The sequence below is a fragment of the Elgaria multicarinata genome, chromosome 5 (genome assembly GCF_023053635.1).
Source record: "Elgaria multicarinata webbii isolate HBS135686 ecotype San Diego chromosome 5, rElgMul1.1.pri, whole genome shotgun sequence".
NCBI classification, from domain to species: domain Eukaryota; kingdom Metazoa; phylum Chordata; class Lepidosauria; order Squamata; family Anguidae; genus Elgaria; species Elgaria multicarinata.
The window spans coordinates 65367666-65393102 of NC_086175.1; the positions used below are offsets into that span (position 1 = coordinate 65367666).

Consider the following 25437-nt stretch of genomic DNA (forward strand, 5'->3'; position numbering starts at 1 on the left):
GATAACCTCTCCCAACGGTTTCATGTAAATGTTGAACCGCATAGGGGATGAAATAGAGCCCTGTGGAACCCCATGGCCAAAAGCAATGGCACAGAGCAATAATCCCCCAGCACCACCTTCTGGAATCGGCCATCCAAGTAGGAGTGGAACCACTGCAACATACTGCCTCCCCCTGGGCCCATTTTTATCCCATCTCTATTTTATATTTAGCCATGTGGGAGAAATGGTGTGGGGGACGGCGACTACCCATTTGAAGGGGGAGGGAAAAGAAGTAAATTTTCATACACAAAGGGAATATTTTTATTGTCTCAATGAATGAATATATAACAAGTTTTCTATCCTTTGCATAGCTGTTCTATATGAACATAAAGAGATCAGTTTGGAGTTGGATTTTACCATTATAGCTAATGAGTTCATCTAGGCAGCACCAATCAGAAGAAATACATTCAGTGTGGAAGAATCCTAGCAATGCATATCCAGAATGTATTTCTTCTCCTTGGTGCTTTGTTTACTTAGCACCTTCAGTGCTTCCCCTTGTTAGCTATAATAAACTTGTTTTAATTCATAAAAAGATTTTTTTTTATCTTGGGCTTCAATCTGGATGGTATATTGTATAGGAATATGGTGGGGTAGTGTGTAAACGATCAAAATATAATTAAAATGTAATTATTTTTGTTGAGTACTTGTTATTTTAAGATGTGGCTTTAAAGTCTCTAGGATCCATTATTGGTGAAGGATGTTTTCCAGAAATAGAAATGTAAACAAATAAGCCTAGCCCCTTTTCCATGTTTTGCCCGCCCCATTCCCCTCCTCCTCCGAAAAATTCACAAATCTACGACCCCGGAACTCCGTGTTCCGTGCGTGGACTATTATCACTATTTTCTTGTCGGAAAGTCCTTCCTTACGCGAGGATAACTCAAAAGAAGCGCCCTCAACACTAGACCCAGCCTCCCTGCCCCGAAGTGAATTGGAAACGCAAACCGTTACAGCGCGGGATTAGTAAAGAGCCGCAGTGGGAGGCGGGCGGAGCCGCGCGGGGCTCGCTCATTCCATTCCCGCCCTCGGCGCGCTCGTTCGCTTTTTTTCCCAGCTTCAGGAATCCCGGGGGTGGAGTTGGAGCGCGCAATAGCGCTTGCGCGAAGCCCGGGCGTCTAAGCTGCTGGAGTGGAAGAGGCTGGGCGACTTCCAAGCCGTTGGAACCGGCCGTCCCTGGCTTGGCGAGGTTTGTGTGTTTTGGGGTCGTCATGGGCGCCCGGCGGTGGGCTGGGACGGCGAGGGGGATGCTGGAGACGGCGGGAGAAAGGGCCACCCCCTCCCCGACGGGGCTGCGGGTTTCTCGGTAAACAGAGCGGACTGTGTGACTTTGGAGCGGCTTTGGGAAGTCCCCTGGCGGGGCTTGGAACGGCGGAATCGCGTCCAGGGGCAGCAGGTCAGCCGGGCAGCGGATTGACCTGGGCGAGGAGGTCTCACGCGGACTCCTGCGGGCCGTGGGGCTTGCGGCCCACAACAAAAGGCCAGGCAGTTTGGCCAGCTTTCTGGGCAACTCCCTTTCCTGCCCTAGGAAGCTGCAGCAGTGGCCTTGCGTGGACCCCCGCTGAGAAACGGGCAGTGTCCAGTGTAAATCGTGCGTAGCGTGGACCCATTGACGTGAATGGGACGTAGTTTAGTCGCGACTAACTTGAGTCCTGTTCATTTCAATGGGCTTACTCTAAGTAGGAGTAATGCTAGATACTAGTCCCGAGTGTCGGTAGTTTAGTTTGCTGTTGGCGGTTCTTTGGGGGATTGATAGATCACTATGTTGTGAGAGACCGCAGTTCTCCGGATTGAGTTGAGTTTCAGGAAGCCGACGCGCGGATGGCAAACTGGAGTTCGGGGAAACCATCCCGATACTTCGAGCGATCAGGAAACGCCCTCCCGCACCGTGCCCCTATCACGTCGGTGTCTGTGGTTGTCACATTACTTAGAAAGCAAACAGTTCATCTGGAGGTTACGCTTCAGCTTTACTCCGAGGAGGAGGAAGTTGACAGGATGTACACCCGAAGGAATGTAAATAGTAGTTTTAAAATTAATCAAGAGGTGGAGGGATTTCAAGGAGGTACTTGCTTTAATTTATTTTCTACTCCTTGACATCGGTGTCCTTTCTTCCAGTTAAATGGCTTCTCTGAATGAAGTGACCTTAAGCAATGGCTTCTCTTGTCCTCCTCCACCTCCCTGCTTTTCGCAGTGTTAACTCACTCATTCTCCTGGCAATTCAATCCATGTTGAGTTTACCAGGAAACTGTTCTCCATGATGTCTGGTTTCTTCAGACTCTGAGCCTTGACCTCTTCAAACCTTTTCTGTATTGTCGTTGTCTTTACTTTGAGAGAGAGAAGGCATTGTATTTCAAAGTTTGCTGCAGAATATATGTCCATTGCCAAATGGCTGCATTCAATTACTTGGCATTTAATTTATCTCTGCTATCTATATCTTGCCAAATTAAATATGCATTTATAAAGTTCTCCTGAGGGACCGCAGGGTTTATTACTAGATGGCACCAATTGCTGCAAGTTATGACTTGACTTATTTATGTGAGTGTCCCACTACAAATCCACACCCTGCATCAAATATGAGGGACATGTACATGCATTAATTCCTCTGAGTTTGCACATACGTGGACTGAGCTTGTTTTCATGTATTTTAGCATAAAATGGAACACAAATGTGTGATTATTTATATGCAAGCACATACATTTTTGTAGGCACAAGCCTTCATATATGTCACATGCAAGTGCAAGGAAACATGTTTATATTAATTTGAGGAATGTCTGTTTTTAAACATCTTAACTTTGCTTTAAAAAAAGCTTTTTTGATGAAGGTGATGATCTAATCAATACTCTTGATGTTCTTCACCCTTCTTTTGGCCTCAGTTTTACACATTAAATGTGTAATTTTTTTTAAAGCAAACATATTAAAATCTCTACAAACACTATTGTGGTTTCAGGCAAGTAAATTCCTAGAAAAATCTGTAAATCTAATCAGCTTTGCAATTATAGGAGGCTGTGTATTGTTGATCAAAACAGGCTTACTCTCTCACCATTCATATCTATATTTTGTCCTTTTTTATATTATGAAATTTTTCAGTTTACATCACGTAAAGCACATCACACAAAATATCAAACCTAATTATACTTCTTTCAATATATTTAAAACTATGCACACAGTGATACCTTTTAAAAACAAACCCTACTGTTATACCATTCATAACATTCATTATCCATGGTTCAATCCTCAACTTTATGTTGCATTGAAATCCTAAGAGAGCACAAAGGAGGCATTTCAGGTGAGGTTGTGGATCTGAATGGTCCAAAGCCCTCTTGTGTCTCTGACACAACTCTGGAATGGGAAAAGAACTGTGGCAGTTGTGGAGCAGGCATAATTTATTTTCCTCTCATTGGAATCAACAAGAGGGAAGCTGTTAGGTGGGTCCTTTGCCTTAGGATATCGCTCTCTCTCTCTCTCTCACGCACACACACACGCACACACACACACACACACACCCCTCTGCTGGTAGGATTGCTTTGTCAACATACTGAATTGTTTGGCTTCCATTCTTCCAAGTTAAATTACAATTTTCTTTAATTTCTCAAAAATCCTGCTAATCTAACCACATCTAATTGTTCCCAAACTTTCTTCATTAACTCTTTTGCTTGGACTTCAATAATATTTCAAGTACTTGAAAGGTTGTCACAGGAATAATGGGCTCAAGTTACAGGAAGGCAGATTCCGGCTGGACATCAGAAAAAACTTCCTGACTGTTAGAGCAGTACTACAATGGAACCAATTACCTAGGGAGGTAGTGGACTCTCCCATACTAGACGCCTTCAAGAGGCAGCTGGACAGCTATCTGTCAGGTATGCTGTAGGGTGGATTCCTGCATTGAGCAGGGGGTTGGACTTGATGGCCTTATAGGCCCCTTCCAACTCTACTATTCTGTGACTTTGTTTCCAAACATGTTTCAAGCTGTAGTGAGAAAATATAATTTTTAGTTCTGTTTATCTGAAGGGACAAAGCGGCCCTATTCACATGGTCATGGGGGGTGGATAAATTATCCACAGAGTGGGAAGGGGAGGCAAACCACAATGTGCTCCTGACACATGACCAGTCGCTCCCGTCCCCCATGAATTACCTTGGTTTACTTGCCCCTTTGTGCTCTGAGGATAACTTCACAGTCTCCCACTGCTGTGCCCGTGTATCCAAGTAGGCACCATGTGACAGTAAGGATTATGTGTGCTGGCTAGAGCTGGTCATCTCTATGTTTAGCTGCTTTTTCATTCGCGCGGACTACGGGGAGCCCAACAGATTACATGGGAACTATCCCCCACTGCAGAAGGTGGGTATGAGAGATGGGTACTTCCACCGTTGGGGGGATGGGACATTTTTGAACGATCCACAATGGCTTAATGTGACATCTGAACAGGCCCAGAGCTAAATTTAGTGAAACCATCAAAGGATCCAGTCTGTCACATTAAGCTGAAAAATATATTTAATAAATGAGTGAACATTCTTCAATAAATAAATGCCTCCCCACACTTCCATTACACATAAGGAAAAAAATCTTCTAGTTTTTGGCATATTAAGTGCTTTCCTACTCCTTGATAAATGCATTGATCATTTTCCAAGCTTATAAGTGCCGTTGAATGGCCATTTTAATAAATTATCTTGCTCAGTCTGGTTTTAAGAATCAATTTAGCAAGTAAAAATTTAATTATATTTTCAGTAGGATCCATTCACTTATACATAGTCCTACTCTGCTGAAATGGAAGAACATCTTGTCTGAAATGTGTGCACTTTGAAATTGGCATATCATAAATTTAGTGATGCTACGGGCCAAGAAAACACCTGACAGATTAAATCAATACTGTAGTCTGAAATGAGAATTCTACCCTGGCAGTGAAGTCTACTTAGGGTGCAGTCCTATGACTTCTGCCTTCATTGCTTAAAAGCCTCTGAACTCGGAGACTTATGATCTTCTATTGCAGAGTGGGAGGAGCAGTGTAGACAACCTTCCCCTCCACAGCTCCTCCTGCTCTGCATTTTCACTTGATGGACTCTTTGCCTGTCTAGTTGGAGCGTTCCAGAGGGGGAGGGAAGGGGGCTGGAGAGGTCTCAAGATGGCTTGTATCCCAGCCTCTCCAGTCCCCTCCCCACTCACCAGAACAACCCCTTTTCCCCTTCTCTGAGGCAGCCGGCATGGTTCTTTCTGCGCCAGCTGTGAGGGGGGAGGGTTGAAGCGCAGATTCCCAGATTTGATTTAGAGCGCTGTCTCTGACTTTAAACCCAGGAATATGAAGTATTCTGTAACACACACACGGCACTTTCCAGAAGCCTAGGATTGCTCCATTATTTGTGTAAAGCGCTTATATCCCACCTTTTTAAAAGCTCTACATTGCTAACAATAACTTAAAAACAAAACCAAGTTTCAAAAAGCTGAATACAAGATAAAAAGTGGCCATTAAGGTGCAATCCTATGCTCTCTGGAAGGGCCTCGTAGAGGCATAGCATGTTTCAAATCTCCAGTGGCAGAGAGTTCTAACTTCAGAGACGGTGATCTGACTTCATTAAACTCCCTGCCAGCCCCCATGGAAGCTTCTGTAGTAGTTGTCTCTCTGGTGCTGGGAATGCTTACCAAATTTGCCGATGACACAAAATTGGGTGGGATAGCTAATACTCTGGAAGACAGAAACAAACTTCAAAGTGATCTTGATAGGCTGGACTGAAAACAAGAGAATGAAATTTAATAGGAATAAATGCCAAGTTCTACAACTAGGAAAAAGAAACCAAATGCACAGCTACAAGATGGGGGATACTTGGCTCAGCAATACTACAAACAAGAAGAATCTTGGAATTGTTGTAGATCACAAGCTGAATATGAGCCAACAGTATGATGTGGCTGCAAAAAAAGCAAATGCTATTTTGGGCTGCATTCATAGAAATATAGCTTCCAAATTGCACAAGGTACTGGTTCCCCTGTATTTGACCCTGGTTAGGCCTCATCTTGAGTATTGCATCCAGTTCTGGGGACCACACTTAAAGAAAGATTCAGGAGCATGTTCAGAGGAGGGCAACGAGGACGATCAGGGGTCTGGAAACAAAGTCCTATGAAGAGAGACTGAAAGAACTGGGCATGTTTAGCCTGGATAAGAAAAGATTGAGGGGAGACTTGATAGCACTCTTCAAATACTTGAAAGGTAGTCACACTGAGGAGGGCCAGGAACTCTTCTCAATCATCCCAGAGTGCAGGACACGGAATAATAGGCTCAAGTTACAGTAAAGCATTTGTAATATGTTCCCACTTTCAAGCATAGAGTCTTCTACACTATTTCGTGCCTCTCTCTACATAACTCTGGTTTTCTGAAAAGTCATCCCCAACAGATATGGACTCTTTTATCCTTGTAGAAAAATTATTGAAGAAAGGTTTGCTGCTGCCTGACATTTTGTACTGAATAGTAGCAGTGAAATTGGCTGGGCTTTTTTCACTTGCTCTCCTGCTGCTTGGTAAAAGCTGTGAATTGCAACTACAGATTCAAAAGAAATGTGAATCTCATTTGAAACTTTTCTTGGCAGCTAGAGATTGAAAAGGGAAACTTTAAATGAAAGCCTAAGTAGAGGCCTTGAGAAACTCCCCGCAACTTTTAAAGCTCAGCTAAAAACTTTTCTTTTTCCTAAAGCTTTTAAAACTTGATGTTGCTCTGACTTTATACTGTTAGTTTTACCCTACCCTGTGCCTGTTTTCCCTACCCAGTGCCTGTTTGCATTCCCTTCCCCTCCTTATTGCATTACTATGATTTTAGTAGAATGTAAGCCTATGCGGCAGGGTCTTGCTATTTACTGTTTTACTCTGTACAGCACCATGTACATTGATGGTGCTATATAAATAAATAAATAATAATAATAATAACTTAGGGCCTTGCTAGACCTACCTGATAATCTGGTGGGGAGTCGGGGCGAGGCCGTGCTGCAGCTAGCACGGGTCATCGCCCATAGCTAGACGTAACACGCGACAGGGTAAGGAAAAGCCCCGTCGCGTCGGCCATTTTTTTTTAATTAAAGGGGCCATGTGCACAGGAGAGCACTAACGAAAAGGTAAGGCTTTTTTTTTTAAAAAAATAAAGGGTTCCCCACGCCCCCTGTCCCCGATTTCCCCCACACACAATGTCTGATGCCCCCCTGCCCGCTCGCTTGCCCGTCCTCCCCCCGCTCGCCATGTCCGCCCCCCACTCACTCACCCGTCCCCGATCTCCTTGCCCTGGCCCCCACTCACTCGCCCGTCCCCGGTCTCCTTGCCCTGGCCCCGTTCTTCTTCCCCCCGTCTGCTATGTCTGATGCCCCCCCTGCCCGCTCGCCTGCCCGATCACCCGCCCGCCATGTCTGATACCCCCTCCGTGCCCCCCGTCTGTGATCTCCCCACCCTGGCTCCACTCTCCCCCCCATCTCTCCTGCTGGGTCCGCTCTTTTCCACCCCCTGGCCCCCATCTCCCCCCCCCATGATTTTACCCTCCACCTGGCCTGATGGGCACAGTGCAGCTTCTCCCAGCTACTCACGAATAAGCAAGCAGCCGGGAAAAGCCACAAAGGTAGCTAGACCTTCTGCAGCAAAAACCGCGCCACAAGCAGATCTGGGTATCTCGAGTCAAGGGAGGATTTAGCCCGTCCTGACCCTGGGATCCCCTGTGCGTAATCCTCGTCTAGCAACGGCCCTAGTCTCTCAAATCAAAGCCAATTTATTTTGATTTTTCAAATGCTTGAGGGTTTTTTGTGATAGTTATATTCCATAACTTCTCTTAATTAGGTCCTGATATTGTGTGGATAGTAAAATGCCTTTATTCACTAGGTGAATATGTACCTGCCCGGACCCTAAGGTCATACTCAGGGGTCCTTCTCCATTAGCCCCTGGCAAAGGAAGTGAGGCAGGTGGCTACCAGGAGGACGGCCTTCACTGCTGTGGCACCCTGGCTGTGGAATGAGCTCCCTAAGCAGGTTCACCTGGCACCTACACTATATTCTTTTAGATACCAGGTGAAGACCTTTTTTATTCTCTCAGTATTTTAACAGTCTATAATTTAATTTTAACTTTGCTGTTTTAAATTTGTTTGTTTGTTTGTTTTGCACTGCTGCTGTTTTTATCCTGGTTGTGCTTTTATATTGTATTTTATATTACGGTTTTATGCTGTTGTTTTATACTTTGAATGGTTTTAATTTTTGTGAACCGTCCAGAGAGCTTCTGCTATTGGGTAGTATAGAAATGCAATAAATAAATAAATGGGTGGTAACTTGTTGCAATAGGCATACAATAACATTGGGATTCAATTAATTATAAATTATCTCTTAAGTAGTGAGGACAGCTTTCCTACAAATCCGCACCCTGTTAGAAATTGTTCTCATATGCTGCAAACAACTGGATTTCCCCCATGGTTGTATGCCACAACAGTAAATTAACACTGAGTTCACCCATAAATTTTCCAGCTTCTGTAGAATTACTCAAATCCAACCTGGCTTTGTAATTTGAATAATGAATTACTTCATTTTTTGCAGTTAAAATTATTTGGGCAAACAGTAAAAATGCTTTTCCTGAGTATTTTCCAACCATTTCATTTTTGAAGGGGGGTTCTAAATAGTTCTAGAAAGCGGAAGAGAGAACAAATGTGAGCTGCTTTTCCATAAGATTGCTTTCTGTTGCAATGTATTGGGGTAGAAATCAAGGCCACATGTTTTGCCAGTCATTTCCTAAGAAATCAGGTGGATGACTATTTCTCCTTTTGAGTTCTATTGCCAACCACGCCATTTAAGAGATAGTTCTAGTGCAATGTTTGGTATTCCTGAGTTTGTTTGTTAGGCTTTATAGCCCACCTTATTCCAAAGGCTTGAGGAGAGTGAGAGTTACTAACCTGCCACAACATCTTTTATGACCCTCCTACCTACATATTCCTGGGTTAGTCATTTCTGGCTTTCTGGCCTTAAAAAAAAAACTTTAGTAAAGATTCCACGTTTATTTATTTATTTATTTATTTCAAGCATTTTTACCCCACTCTTCAGCCAAAGATGGCTCCTGGTACAATTTACAAAAAATCAGTTTGACAGTCCCTGTTTTCAGGCTTGAAAACTAAAAGACAAGAGGCACAAGGAAAGGGATTGTGAAGGAGGAGGAAATAAAGCATGATAATTGTGCCAGTTCTGATAGATGGGAATGTACTTATTCTGAATCCAGTTGTACTCCAGTTTGCACTGCAGCTGTACTTCTGGGCTGGCATGTTCTTTGAATGACCTCCACGTTACAGCGTGTCTCTACAGATTCGTCTTGACATTTGATGCATCTGATGAAGGGGACTTTAGTCCACGAAAGTGTATGCCAGAATAAAAGCGCTAGACTTAAAGGCACCACAAGACTCTTTGTTGTTTTTGCTGCAACAGATTACATGGCTATTGCTGTTTTTATGGTTTTAAATTTTGTATATTTGTTTTTATTGTTCACTGTTTTTAACGTTTGTAAACTGCCCAGAGAGCTTCAGCTATGGGGCGATATATAAATGTAATAAATAAATAAATGGCTAACCCTCTGGATCTTGAGATTTGTGAGTTTCTTTCTAACTGCTTCAACCAGTAGTTCTTCCATGTTGGATAGAGTCTTGTGTTTTAGAGCATTTGCATAGTTCATTGCAGAGTGGATGGTCTGAAAGAGTACCTTGTCCCCCATCTATCTGTTTTTAAGAATACCTTGGCTGGTATCTATTCTTGCCCACCACAGGTAGCCAAGTGATAATTTACAAATATTTATTTTTTATTTATTTATTTATTACATTTATATACCGCCCCACAGCCAAAGCTTTCTGGGCAGTTTACCACATAATAATGCTTTTTCAAATAGAAGAAATTGTGTGCTCCTCATAAACTGCAAAACCAAAGAGGTTCCTTACAGTTCAGGTGTTCCTAACAGTTCAGGAGTTTGTTGCTCCATTTGTTACCAATTTTTTTTTAAAAAAAAAGTAAATTCAATTTGTAATAATTGTTTGAATGCACTGTACTTTTAATATACCAAATCTAATAATTTTATGCCAAACCAACTTGGAACATAATTACATTTTATGTTCCTAAAGTGACTTTCAATCTGTAAAAAGTGCTTATATTGCATTATTTCAATTTTCTGGGGGGGGGGAATCCTTTTTTTCCGGGAACACCCCTCCCCCCGGAAAAAAACCAGTTTTTTCCATGGCTTCAACATTTCTGGAAATTTTACATCTCTAGTTTAAACAACACAGAGTTCACAACCCAGTAACAAAGGATTCTTTTTCTGGGTTGTTTGTTGTCAACGAATCATGGTTTGTTAACATGGGTTAGCGTTATGTGGGAATGAGGCTAAAGATTATCCTTGACCCTTACTAAAACAAGCAGGTATAACTGAAATAAAATTTAAATGGTTATAGTATTGTGGCCTCCACCATCCTTGATGAACATTAGGAGCGTATTATGCAGCCCCTTTCATCTAATACCCCTTGCCTCTTTGGACACTAACATGTTGTGTTATGTGGGCCTAGTGCTCAGGAATATGCATCCAGAACTAGGCCCAACGAAGGAACAGGAGATCTGGGAAGAAGACATTTTACATTGCTGCTTTTCCAGAGCCTTCAGAACAGAGCATTCAAAAGTCAGGAGTTGCTATTACCATCTATCCAATAAGGGTACAAGAGACTCAGAAGAGTACTGATGAAACTGTAATGGAAACTTTGAGCTGAATGCAGCAGGGCAATTATGCCCCTGCTAAGTCCTTTCTGCCCTACCAATTCCCTTCCACAAGCTGTGAGTCCCAGCAGTTCCATTATACTAGCAGGACCCATTGCTTACACAAGGAAGGTTTAGCACTTCCTAGGAGAAGTCCTGAAAGGAGCGAAAATGCCCATTTCTGAAAAAAGGCAGGTCAGAAGAGCTCCCTTATGTGAACTCCACTGACAAGCCTCCTTCAGAAATGAGCCTTTCCTCTCATTTTGGGTTGTCTTGAAAGTGCTAAATCGCTGTCGCCAAGCAATAGGGGACTGCTTGTGCAACAGAATTGGCGGGGTGTAAGAATCAGCGGGGGCATAAGCACCCTCTTGGATTCTGTCCTTTAGAATTAAGATGTGTAGAGTGTCTTCAAACTGTTGCCCGATATTACTGTCTAAACTGCTTCAAAAACTTCATGTTGAAAAGTGATATATAAACGATCTAATAATGTACTTTATGCTCAATTGCATTATTTGCTCTTGTGTTTAACAATTGCTGCCTGACAGCTGCAACACTGACAAATAGAGTAGGATTGTCTTTGACAGACCATCGTTGTTTAACACAAAGTCCCTGTGGATAGCTCGGGGCAGGAAATATCTGCTTCCTGGCTATGGCTTTAACATTCTGCCTAGCTAGCTATTTTTCGGTTTGCATTATTGACCTCAGTGAATTCTGTTGACAGAGGGACCAAGAACTTAACTTTCTTAGACAACTGCACTTAAACCAGACCTGCTGGTTGTATTTGCATATCATGGTAAGCTGTCTATCCTGGTTTAATATCCATGGTGTGCATGAGCTGGTGCATCCCACCCAATTGCTCCTTTCTTTGCACAAGCTAGTAAAGAAGCCAGCAATCCACAGTTAAGCATAGTGTTCTGTTACATCTGAACGAAGGTCTATAGTTAATCGCTGCCAAGCAAGCCAGCTTTGGCCAGCTTTAAACCTTTCAATCCTGTCTTGTTTGGAACCATTAACTGTTGGCTCCAGTTTGGCTGTAGCAGAAAGCTATACTTACATGTGGCATCCCAATTCATTTAGACATTAATATGAAGGCAAGAAAGAACTGGGAGTGATTGGGCCTCTGTGTGCTATCAAATTGCTTGTGCACATCATGGTTTACTAAGCCAGACTGTTGGCTTACTTTGATGTGTGAATGCAGCCAATACATTATTATTGGGCCTGTTCAGACAGCATGCTAAGCCATCTTTCAGATAGCCTGGCCCCAAGCCGTTTAGGGCTTTGAATGTTGATACCAGCAAAGAGCTGGGGAAGATAGAAACCAGGATTTGTAGTCGTATTGCATTGCTCATGTAGCAGATTACATAAGAGAGTTCACTCAGCTTTGTTTTTCACTCAGCAGGTAAAGAAGTAAAAATTTAATACGGTTGAGTTTTATAGTGCAGATAATTGAAACTTAGATTTTTCCTTAATATCCAGAAGAAATTTTATATATGAAAAACAACAGCATATTTTTTACTAGAATGAAGAAAAGGGAAAAGCCTAGAGTCTATGTGTCTGCAGTCAGCTTTCTTGATGCCTGTCAAGGTCCCCAACCTCCACAAAGCATTGACCCATTTTTAAACTGGATGCTGGGATTTCTGTAAAATAGGTTTCTGTTTGAGCTGGAAACTGGGTTCCAGTGAGTTTAATGTGTTGGAGCTCAGTCCCCTGCCACGGCCTTGTACCCAGTCTTCTGGGCAAGTTAGTTATTTTGCCATATCCCCCATAGTAGCTATTTTGTGGTGGTGCCCAGGAAAGCTTCTCAAATTGCCAAATATGCCCATGGCACCAGAAGGTTGCTTATCCATGACATAGATCCACATGATTTGTAGCACAAACCAAAGAATTTGGGAACTGTACAAATCAAATATTGACCTTCTAAAGGTTATGACTAGGTTTAAATTTGGTACAAAGAATAGAAACAGGCCCTGACTATTAATGAGATGCTGATACAGATTACAACATGGGTTTTTATGGCCTAGACAGTTTACCTAAGCACCATTCCATAAAAATCCTTTTCCTGTACTTCGTGGACTTCAAATGTTTCAGTAGCACTAGGGATAAAGTTTAAAATGAACTAAATTGTATGGAAAGACTAAAGATATGACTATCAAGCTAGACAAACTTACAGAACTGGTCAAGCCAGTAGTTGCCTGAGCAATCCTTACAGAGACTAGATAAGATTGTGCTTTGAAAACAAGAGGTATGAACAAGACAACATTTTCAGTTGCCTTCTGCAGGCATTTAGCACAAGCAGCAGTATTTACAGTCCTTCTGGCAATTCAGCTGGAGGACCAGGGTTCCAGAGGTATGGCAAATGATTGCCATACCTCTGGAACTCTGGTCCTCCAGCTGAATTTGAGACATTTGAGAGTCTGGATGGAGATTAAAACTTCCCTCACCAAAGAGGTTTGGCTGGCATCTACTCTGTTGTCTTTTGAGGCCCAGATGAAAGAAATTTCATATTCCCCCACACCTTTGTAATTGTTCTGATGCTGTAGTGTTTGCAAATTTATTTGTTTACAATTTTTATATACCACTCCCCATTTAAAATTTTGAAGCGGTGTACAAGGTAAAATACAATAAAAACAGAATAAAACACCTTAAAATAGATTTTTAAAAGCAAAATGAAAGGTGAACTGTGAAAGGTGGCTGGTCATTAAGGAAAGGCTTCCTGGAACAATAACGTTTTCAGGAGGCGCGAAAGGAATTTAATGTTGTGTTATCCTTGTGTGTGTGTTTATTTACGTTTGTTCTTTCCTATTTTAAGCTGTCATGGAAATATTTATATTGAAGGGCAGCATATAAATCTCTAAAATGGTGCATTTTTAAGCTATGGGGGAAAACACCTGTTAAAATAAAAACCAATTGTTGGAGGATGGTTTATTTTGGGGGATCATATTCTCCTAGGTGCTCCTCGGTTTGAAATCTTTCTCCCAAAGCTTCTCTCCCACACTTTGATCAGGAAAAACCTGGAGAAGGACTGGAGCTAAACCAGCATTTGGAAGGTGTCGTCTTGCCCCCCCCCCCTCCCATTTCCTCCAGCACCAAACACATCCCTTCTCTTTTACCTTCTCAGAACAAGTTGCAATAAGATGGGAAAGGCAAATGGGATTTTCCTTTCCCTCTGTCTCTCTCTGTCCCTTTCCCCTCTCTATTGCTTGCCAGAGTGAAGTGAGGCAGAATGGAAGTTGGAAGGGGGGAACTACCCTTCCCAGATGTCACCAGAATATTACTCTGCACGATGATGGAGTGAATGGATGAAACTTCCTTTTGCCTTTTATCTCACCACTAAGAAAGTAAGGGGGAAGGAAGGAAATGTGGAAGAGAAAGGTATGCAGGTTTATGTCCTGTTGTGTGCAAGTCTTTTAAACTCCTTGGTTCAGGCAAACTCTTCCACTATCACGGAAGTGTGCCGTTGCTAACCTTTTTGAGGAAAGAGTGCATGGGAATTTCCCCTATTTCTCCTAGTGCTAGGAATAGGGAGGGCTCTGATTAAAATAATAAGCTAGGTTTAAAACAAAAAAGGAGCTTTTTAGTACCAATCTCTGGAACTTCATACTAAAGTATTCTTGCAAAGCAATTAATGGAAGTAAACTTGTAATATGTTTAGTGAGGGCTTTACTTATTAGACACTTGGTAAGAAATCAACATTCATCCAACTTCCCTCTTTCTAGTGACTATAAACTCAAATGAGTAAGTTCCCAAAGAGATAAAAACAAACAAACTTCATTTTTTGTTCTTGGATGTAGCCATTTGAAGTTCTTATTTAGGAACTTTCTTGTTTTGTATTGTAAATATATAAAGGACATTGCTGGTTTGTTGATACAATGGCTATGACTCATCTACACACCCACTGATATCCTATAGACTACTGTTATCAGGTGGAGTAATAGCATTTCCAGGAGGGGCACAGTTGACTCTAGATTTGTTTGCAAACTCTGTTTGTGCTGAGTGTTCTATGGCTAGTGGTGAATAGTGCTGATGTTGGGCAGAAAAATGTCTGAAGTGGAAAAATTTCCAGTGCTTTATTTTTCTGCAGAAAAGTCCCTGTATTGCTGATTTAAACTACAAGTGTGCTTTATATTTTTTCCTAAACAAATATTTCAGTTTGTTTAGCATTCAAACCCTGAATTGTGGGTTAGGGGTGGAAAACTCAGCGTTGTAACCCATGGTAATATGTAATAAAAAAATTGGGCATGATGAATTCTACAAAGTCAACTGATACTTCTTTAAAAAGAGAGAGAGCATTTTATGCACTTTACTGGCATGTTAATTTTTTATTGAAAAAATTAAGAACATAAGAAGTGCTATGTTGGATCAGACCAAGGGTCCATCTGGTCCAGTGCTCTGTTCGCACAGTGGCCGACCATATAATGGTGATTTCATTTATTCTTAAGTGCCACAAATAATCTTCTCATCTCTTTTGCTTCTACATCCCCATGTGGAAGTGCTTTACAGAACTGATCATGCCCAGTTTGTTAATACTGTGTAAGTAATATCTGTGGAGTACAAAAATACTATAAAATGTTTTTTATAATGAACAGTTACACAGAGACTACGGAATTCATTTTTCACTTTCATTGGGTGGTGGAGGGCCAAAGGACTTGGCAACAATGTGGTTGCATTAGCACTCCTGTGCATGTTCTCTATCTGGATGACTTTCTAGGTCAGTTTCTTAGTCTAAGAAACAAAATGTAATTTTATATGTTTAGTAATATTAAATGAAATGCTGGAGTATAACAACTGGCTTCCTGTCTTTTCAAAATGGGTTAGCCTATAATTTGACAGTACTTAATCATTTTCATTTACTTCTTGACTGGGAACCTTTTCTCACATTAACAATGATCACTTTCCTTTTTGTGTTACAGGAATTTCTAGGGGGCAGTGCTAAATATGGATGGTGGTAAGTCTTTGTGTGTGCACGCACATATACTTTATAGAGTTACCATTTACTTTTGAGAATATGTCATATCCGACCAGTATTTCTGGTTCCTGTATGTGGGCGGGAGTGTTTTGTTTCTTCCCATGCACATTTCCCCAGTTATATCATCCAAAATATTCCTGTCTTACTCCACCCCACCTAATAATCTTTCCTACCAGCCTGACTGGGATCAAATTGTTATTCTAGTGCTAAAATGATTGTTTGGTGGGGATATTACAACCATAGATTCCCAGACCTGGCACTATTGAACAGTGTGTTAATAACCATGGAGGCTGTGCAGGAACTTGGGAAATATATTGGTCCAAAAGCAAATAGTAGACATGGTCTCTTCACGTATTTAAGCACCATTTTCCACATTATTTTCTGAATCCCTGATGCTGAAGGAGGCCTTTCTGTAAGAAAAAGACAGTATCATTTTTGTAATATGATCTGGAATGTTAGTTTTTTATTCAAAAAATTGGAGTTATTATTATTATTTATTTATTTATTTATTTATATAGCACCATCAATGTACATGGTGCTGTACAGATTATACACAGTAAATAGCAAGACCCTGCCGCATAGGCTTACAATCTAATAAAGTTGCAGTAAACAATTCATTTCATTTGTTAGTGCCACAAATATCTTCTTCTGCTGTTTCATTCCAGCACATACTTTATGGACGTGAATTGTTTGTACTTGCACAGTTCAAGAGGTTCAAAACTTACAGGTGTCTTGATGATGTTGGTATTTAAAATATTGGAAGCTTTGTATTTATCTTGGCACTGTTTTAAAAGTTGCCACCTATTCCACATCCTTATAATGGGAAGAGTTAAACGATAAACAAAACAAGTTCATTTTAACTATGGATAGTGAGTTAATAGACACAAATTTCTTCCTGCTGTAGAACAGGGTTGAACAACATGTCCCGTCCCCCCCAGATGGGCCTACCACTCCCATCAGCCCTTGTCAGCATAGACCTAGCCATGATAGATCATGGGATTTGTGACCCTCCAGATGTTTTGGCCTGCCAGTTCTCCACCCCTCCCTAGAACATTCATTTGAAAATCTAAATGTTTCAATTTTAAAGTGCTATAATCCCCCCTTTTTTCCAGTGTTCTTCACAGAGGCTAAAGCCAATTCTGTCTTAAAAAGATATCCACGGGCTAATGGACTTTGGGAAGAGCTTAAGCAAGGAAACATTGAACGCGAATGCTTTGAGGAACGTTGTAATAAAGAAGAGGCAAGAGAAGCTTTTGAAAATGATGAGAAGACGGTAAGTTAGTTACTGCACATTGGAAGGTGTGCTTCATTCATGCATTTTTGTTGTCAGCTTAAAAATGAAGCCAGATAAAAACAAGTTCACTAAGTTGAGAATAACTAGAGAAATATAAGAGTTTTGAGTCTTTGATCTGGCTGGTCGTTGCTCTGAGTCATCTCTTTTCTGCTGAATCAGTCAAGAGCTGGCTTCCAGCAGCCTACATGAGCTAACTTGCTTTCATTGCTGTTCTATAGCTCATGCATGCATGCACATTTGATTAACGTACATAAATTGAACTGCCAAAACCTGTGGCTACAGAGTTTTATGACTCAAAGATGCCAGACTTAAATGGCTGAAATGTGTCTCACAAGGTACAACAAAATTTAATAAATCGTATGACAGGATGGAATTGTAGTACACCTAATGTTTTACCTGAAATGGAGATAGAATAGGTATTTCTGTCAGTGTAGTATTTACTTACTGGACATCCTATGCTGGCATAACAAAAGTTTTAATCTTTGAACAAGATGCCAATTCAAAGCTGTAACAAACTAAAAGCAAGAGAAAAGAAAACCTGAGTAACTAGAAACTCTTGCCTCACATGTAGGGCAGTCCTGTGGTGAAGCTGGAGCAGGCTCTGCCCAGACCCCAACCTCACATCCTTGTGGTGGCTTCATCCGCATGCCACGTGCAATTTTCTGTAAAGGAGCCCCTCACACATAGCTCCCCACAGTTCTAACGAGGTGTCCCAATTGTATGTAGTCCTTATGTGCAAACAGCTGTTCCTGTGAGCAGAGTTCCTTTGCAGACATCCGTGCTTAATGCACCAGCATCAGAGGCCGGAGATATAGTGATGTGATATCAGGTCAGGATGAAAAATACAGGTGTGCTCCTACTTCACCATGGGGCTGCCCTAAATGCAAGTAATGCATGATTAGGGCTCATATATCATCTCATGTAATTCTGTGTAGAATGGAATCATTCTTGCAGCCTACCACTAAGTACACTTTATTTATTTTATTGTTGCATTTATATCCTGTCTTTTTTCCTCCAAGGAACCCAAGGCAACATACATAATCATCCTCCTCTCCAATTTTATCCTCACAACAACAGTCATGTGAGGTAGGTTGGGCTGAGAGTCTGTGACTGGCCTAAAGTCACCCAGTGGGTTTCCATGGCCAAGTGGGGACTAGAACCTGGATCTCCTGACTCCCAGTCCAACACTTTAGCCACTATACCACACTGACTCTCTTGTGAGTGAATCCCATTGAACTCGAGACTGACTTCTGAAAACAGCAAGCATGAGATTGGGCTAATAGAGTCTTTCTATCCTTGTTTCTCACATGGTTTCACTCATTGTCAGTTTTATGTTCAAGCATTAGGGAGCAAAGCCATTGGGGCTGTAAATTGTAACTTCACATTTCAAGTCAAGACGTTGGCTTTGGGGATATCCAAGCTAAGAGGCAGCACAACTATAGTATGCCAAATTCTTTGCTGTTTGGAAACAATGCTTCTCTGAACTGTGCTGAACATGTAAACTAATGGGGAAGATTTTACGACTGTAAGACTAACAGATTTTCTCTCACCTCATCCGCCTGTGATTTTGAAAAACTGATGTGGCTGCTATTAAGTCTGTACACATAAGCTTTAGATGTAGCCCTAAATCAAAATGTTTTGGTAAGAGATCATATCAGAAGTCTGTCTGAAAATGTCTTTGATCACACCTGTATCAAGCTAAGTCTTTTGTTGGAAATGGCAATACAAATCTTCTGTCTCCATTTAACTTTTACCTGGAAGAAAATAGCCTCTCAGAAAATCTTTTTCTTTCTTCGGCCTTGTTTTTAGATGGAGTTTTGGAAAGAGTACACAAATGGACGTCATGGAGAAAGTACCACAGTACATAACTGGTACCCATTTTACCTTGTGTTTCCATTAATTATTGGCCTTTTCATTGTCATTCTTATCGTATTTGTCACATGGAGATGCCTGTTCAAAAAGAAAATGCGTAGACGTTCCATGTATGCTCGGAACAGAAACAGAGAAGCTACAGGTGATCGCAACATTGCTGATGGTAGAAGACCCCTTCCTCAGCCTCTCAGCATCCTTCATTCCCCACAAGAAGAAATGTTTGAAGGCAATGGACAATCTCCAGGTTATCTGAGCTACACAGACGGGCATGCAGACTCCATATCAATAAGGCTGTCAAGCTGTGACCCACCACCGTCATATGAAGAAGTTGCTGGTGAAAGTAGCATGAGAAGAAACGAAACTACAAATCACTTGGATCCACCTCCTCAATATGAAGACATTGTGAATAGCATTTCAGTACCTCCTGTTATCACCAAATGAAGCAGGAAAAATACTAACTCCTTTCCTAAGAGGGGTGTGTGGGGACTCTAAGACTTTTTAGCACTTTACTGCAGCTTGATGTTTATACATTTCAAACATTCTGACCGTATTACACCACTTCCTCTTCCTCTATCCAAAATTTGGTTTGCTCTGTGAAACATTCGCCAGTATGGTTGTGCATACCTCCAGAGATGCCATTTCAGTCAGTTGGTGGGATTATTGCTGAAAGTGGTTTTGTGGTACACATAAAGGGATCAATAATAACAAAGTTACAGAAAGGGATTTATGCCAAAAAGGGTAAAAAAATATATTCAGATTCTCATTTTCAGCTGGGATATTTTTTGGGGGGTGAGGTGGGATTGTTTTTTGGCTTGTTGTGCATTAAAAGCCATACAGAACAGAAACAAGCAGTTAAACTGGCACCAGTAGTGATACTCATATCTTTGCCAAACAGAGCAAGTTGCAGTGAGTAAGGCTGAAACCTTTTGACTCACGAAACTCATTGTTGTAGTGAGAAATGGAATATATTGGTGATCAGCTGTAAGTTCAGCCAAGAAAGAAAGCAAATTCTGCTCCTAGGGAAAATGAAACGATTTTCTGACAATGGGACCTGGAAACACATACTCATAGTCAAAATTAATTTTGTTCTTGTCTTCAGAATTCTGCCCATGTGCCAGAATAAAAAACTATAGTTTGGCATTAGAATGCATGGGAAGGGAGCAATTTGTGATAGACACATGATAAAAATTAGTGCTGCATAAAGGATCCTATGGATTTATTTATTTATTTTGGTATACTTAATGAGTATGCAGTTATCAAGTGGTTTTCCAAGTTAAAAAAAATCCTTGCTTTTCTGAGAGAAATGTTTCTACTTGGTAGCCCCAGTGTGCTACTTATCTGATGACAGACGGGAGTGTACCGATATTTGATTGCTTCTCAGCAACTTGTACCAATTTATATTTGTTTCTTGCATTGCAGGTTATGAAATGGCCTACTGTTCTGGGTTACAATAGTAATTTCTGATAGTGTGGGCATTTTTTACTTCAACAAAGAGCTTCTGTTAAAGCTGGCTATTCTCAGTATTTATGCATGCTGGCTTTCAAAAGCAGATAAGAGGCCTACATGTATGGCAAGAAACGTACAAGTGAGTTTTTCAGCGATTGTTGATTGGTATCAGAGCTTGTTCCTGGGTTAGTGATGCTTGTTCCTATTAAACAAACGTTTGCTTCAGGGGTTGGCAACTGATAAAACCTGAGCTATAAAGTGTGTTGAGAAGCCCCTGCTAAAGCTTTTATTTTGTAGGAACAGCAGTTTATGCCTGAGATTCTAAGAAGGAAGGTAATGAGAGAAATGGGGGGGGGGGCTTCTGCCTGTGTGTACTTTTCTCTCTCAAAACCAGTAGCTCTGAGCCACTCTTGATCAGGCTGAAGGGAAGACAATGCTGAAACAGTGTGTGAAGGTAAGGAGAGGAAGAAACCCAAATCTTGTGCTCATACTTATTCCTTTCCTCTCCATATCCTAAGCCATTTGTCTGGTCTGCTAGACAAGATTAACGAGGAGTCAGGTGTGGCTTCCCGTACATCTAATAGTTAAGGGCACCACATTTTTCTAAATTGAAACTGGATTCACACCAGAGTGCTGATTTCACTGAATAATCTCTTCTGAGGGCAGATCGTTTCCATGTGTATCTGCAGTGGGTGTGGGTGTGATTTGAATCATTCAAACAAATATACACAGAGATACCACTGTGGATAAGAGTGGCTTAACGATCCATGTCTCACACCCAGTGCAGAAACCCTTGAGAACTACCTGCCTCCAGAGGAGGCTGCTTGGCAAGGAGGTGGGCCAACGTTTAATAATTTTTTGCTCACAGCACACTAGTGATCCCTTTAAGGCCCTGACATACAGTTTGGGAATGACTGGTCTATGTATTGTTTAAGTTTAAACTGTGTAGGCACCCTTAATTTGTATGAAATATATTATATGAATGGGAGGAAAACTTAAATATTCTCAAATTAGTTTAGAAGCTAGTTCTAAATTGTTGGGTTTTAGTGAAGCAGCATAAATACCAATCCAAGTATCTAGACTGTTGCGTTGTTGTGGCACTATTGAAGTTGTATATTGTTTCAGTGACACTCTGTTGGTACATTCTTATGGAGAAATCATTTCTCAGACATTGGAGGGGGTGGTGGTGGTGGTAAGGGAATATGTTTGTTCTCTCTGTGGAGATTCAAGATAACAGCTTAACTTAAGCTCTGAAAATGTTTGTTCTGTTGGTTCAGTCGAATGTCTTCTTCCTCTGACGCTCAGTGAAGCTGTTACAATATAGAACAGGTTTTGGGTTTGCTGTGTGACTCACTTAAGCTATCGTGTTGGGGTGGGGGTTGTCTTGAGTTCTGGAGGGCACTGATTACGGTGAGATTAGAACCAGGTGATAGTCATTCCAAGCGTATTAAAAAAATGTGATGTTAGATTGCCGACCCTTGTGCACATTCCCCACTATCCACTTCCCTTCTCTGCCTTCTTTCTTGCAACCCTTGTGTGTTCTTGTTTGTCTCCAACATGTTTTCCTGTTAGTTGGGCCTAGGGATTCTAGTCAATATTAGTAATCATGCATCCAATACCCAGGAGCACCCTTTTGAGTCCGTTTGTATTTTATGTAGTGCTGCTGTAGCGCAAGGGGGCAATATTTTTACTTTTCATCTTCAGGTATCCGAGTAGGTAAGGCCAGCCCTGCCTCCTAATTTATCAGAGTCATGGTCATGCATCAGTTCTTCCCTGACCCCATAATAAACTCTGAAATCATTATAAACATAGGCAACAGAGCCAGTTCAGTAAGCTGGGTGGAAGTGGTGTACTTAACTCTTTTTGGCAAAGCATATAGTACTTGTATTCTCTAGCAAGGAACTTCACTTTGCTTATGTGGGTTGTAAGTTAGTACACTCCGATTAAAAAGTCTCCTAAACCTTGTTCCAAAAGGCTCATTTTAACATCTTGTCTGTCTTAGATAAACGCAATGAGAGTGTGCACATCATGATGTAAGTTGATGACTTTCAGGCCACACTCTTCTATGCATATGGGTGGTCTTAATATGAATTCTCTAGATGCTGATATTTCTATTTTAACACAAAACGCCTGAATGCACAGCCAGATTTAGTTTGTTCATCTGCCAAAGTGCCTCGTACCTGACCTACAGAAAATCACCTGGAGTGGAACAGAGATAAATCTAGTGTTCAGCCTAATTCTGCTGTTGGCCTCTCTGTTGCTGCCATCAAAGACACACACAGTATGATTTTTTCAATGAAATAAGAGATCTTCTGTTTTAATAGAATAGCTCAGATTTTCCCCATCTTATATAGATACAGTTTTCCTGCATTGCAGTGATTCCAGTTCTGCAAACTGTTGAAATTGAGTCTCCCCTTTAGCTTTTTAGTTGTGCTTTGCTGTTCTGATTTGACCAAACATTTAATCCAACTTAAAAGTGATTTATACAGAGCTTTATTTTTTCATAATATACTTAACTATTTTTAAACAGGATCATTGCCCTGTAACACAACCTCACATCTCAATGTTCTAGAAGTTAAGAGTATTTTTGTTTGTTTGTTTGTTTGTTTGTTTTACTATTAAATATAGGCAAGGTGCTGTATCCTGTACATGGAATATAACAATGCCATTATCTTATGAAGCTCTAAATACTTCTGTATTACTAAAGACCAGTAAGAATGTAGAGGCCATTGTTTTGACCATAACTGTTTGACTCCTGTGACAATTTGTTCAGTCTTAAGAGCATGTAAATAACCTCAGTTTGATTGCAGTATTAAATATTTTTAAATATATGGTTTACATTTAAATTATGCTATTTTAAAACACTGTGGGGAAGTCTTGCTATGCTAAATAAAGCTATTTTTAAAACTGGTGCCTCTGGATTCTGCTTGATGCAAGCCAATGGAGCAGAGATTATGACAAGTTTGATATATTGCAGTATAAAATTAATAAAAATATGAAATATCAAAACTTGCTCTAGTGTGTAATGTTAAATTACACCATTTTAACAGCTTTTCAAGATAGCACTAAACTTTTCACTAGACTGCACATTATACTTTGTTGAATTTGAGAATACCACCAAAAAAACAACACTGACACAGCAAGGCCAGAGTTATCAGATAACATTACTTAACTATAACTTTCCCAGAAGCCAGAGACCTTATTTGACGGAAACATAGAAAATGTCCCTTCATTAATCTCAGATTGCTTCAGGACCTTGAGCCAGTAATTACATCAATTTATTGATTTATCAGTTTCAGTTGGGCAAATCCTGTGAGTCCAGACAAGAATGCAAAACACATTTGGAGTACATTTCTTAGGGGTGAAAGACAGAACATGCTTGAGGAAGTGTGGGACACACCTTTTAAAATTACTGTACTGTATACTAATCCACTATGTGTAAACCATATATGTGGACACTAGGAAGCCATTGTTTATTACTTTTTTTACTCTACCCTTACTTCAGGGATTTCAGAGCAGGCTGTTTTATTCTCATAACATCCCCCTGAGATCATTCATTCTTAGTCTGGAAAGATGTGGCTGTGATTGGCTTTTGGGAGCCGTCACTTGAACTCTATATTTTTATACTGCATTATGCACCACCACAGAAATTGTATACCCAATACGTTCTTTTTATACAAAGAACTTACAGGGATGTCATGAATCGATGTATCTAAATTAAATTGGGAAAATTACCCATATTCCAAGTTGTTAATTTATGACAGGAGGAAGTTATTTCATCAAAGCCATATCCTGATGAGGGGGGTGGGGTTCTTCCTAATCTCTCCCAACTTCTGAAAGCTGAAAAAAACTGTTCAGGAGCAGGGAAATCATAGAATCATGGAATAGTAGAGTTGGAAGTGGCCTATAAGGCCATCGAGTCCATGACAATTGAATCTTCCTCTATGTTTTATGTGCCCGAAAACTGCAATCCCTAAACAACATATTCCTCAATACCCCAACCCCTCTCAAGATGTAGTCAAAGGAAACTATGGACAACAAAAAATTGAAGTTTGGTATATTTTAATTCAAGAATGCAAAATCATTATATTCCTTCTTCAGTGTTCCATTGTTTCCCTCAAATAGTAAGTCGTACGTTCTTCCACTCAACTAATGCACTGACTGACCTTTTAAAAACAGCAGCAATGGTTTATTGCTCTGAATGCTCATGCTATAATCAACATACTTAAATGCATGTAACCAGTAGACTAGTTTTCAATCTGCAGAACCACAGCGTGTTGGAAGTGTAGGAAACTTCTTTTAAAAAGGCAGATCATATTTTCCAGACTATTCTCAAAGACTGCCAATGTAGACATGAAAGCCTGTGCTGGCTCTTTCCATCACCCTCATGTGTCATGTGGAAGAGAGTCAGATGTTTTGTGGGCAAACTGAGGTTCAGTATTGTGTTGGATACTCATCTACCACCTTCCAAACTCCCATGTGAACATTCTTAACTCACACCATATCCTACTACATACAAAGTACCTTATATCAAGCAGATATCACATACAAACATACAAAGCAGGTATCACATACAAACATAGATATCACATACAAACATACGAAGTACCTTATATCAAACAGAAGTTACACCATATCCTACTACATACAAAGTACCTTATATCAAGCAGAATTTCTGGAGCATTTGTATATATTAGTATTAATTGTGTATTTTCCCTAAGCTCAAGATAGTGGCTGTAGTTACTGGTGGAGTAATAATCAACTCGACAATTGTTTATCTAGGGGGTACTCCCTACACATGACAATAACAAACTGGTGTGGATTAGGATCATCATTGAGTTGACTCACTCATCTTCCACCCCCTCTACCATGAGCCATTGCTGCCAAAAATCTATCCTGCCGGCTGGACTAGAGGAGCAGTTGCTGCTTTGACCGCTCTTGCGTTGTGACTCTGTGGCTGATGAAATAACCAACGGTGGCCAAGGAAATAAATAATGGTGCCTTCCACACAACACGATAACGAACGGTGGTTCAAATAGCCATCTCTGCATAGCATTGGTTATTTTGGCCAAATAACCAACCATCAACTATTTAAACCACTATTGAT

At 40.8% G+C, this 25437-nt stretch overlaps 1 protein-coding gene across 2 annotated transcripts; it reads left to right on the forward strand.

The window, feature by feature from the left end:
• Positions 1–1118: 1118 nt before the first annotated feature.
• Positions 1119–22505, forward strand: PRRG1 (proline rich and Gla domain 1). Of its 2 annotated transcripts, none has more exons than XM_063126521.1 (4): positions 1119–1222; positions 15663–15697; positions 16831–16991; positions 18822–22505. In XM_063126521.1, the coding sequence occupies exons 2-4, from the start codon at positions 15688–15690 to the stop codon at positions 19323–19325; spliced, it is 675 nt and encodes a 224-aa protein (XP_062982591.1). In that variant the 5' UTR covers positions 1119–1222; positions 15663–15687; the 3' UTR covers positions 19326–22505. The 2 variants fall into 2 exon arrangements, with proteins under 2 accessions (XP_062982591.1, XP_062982592.1); XM_063126522.1 differs by lacking the exon at positions 1119–1222 and adding an exon at positions 7990–8055.
• Positions 22506–25437: the final 2932 nt, after the last annotated feature.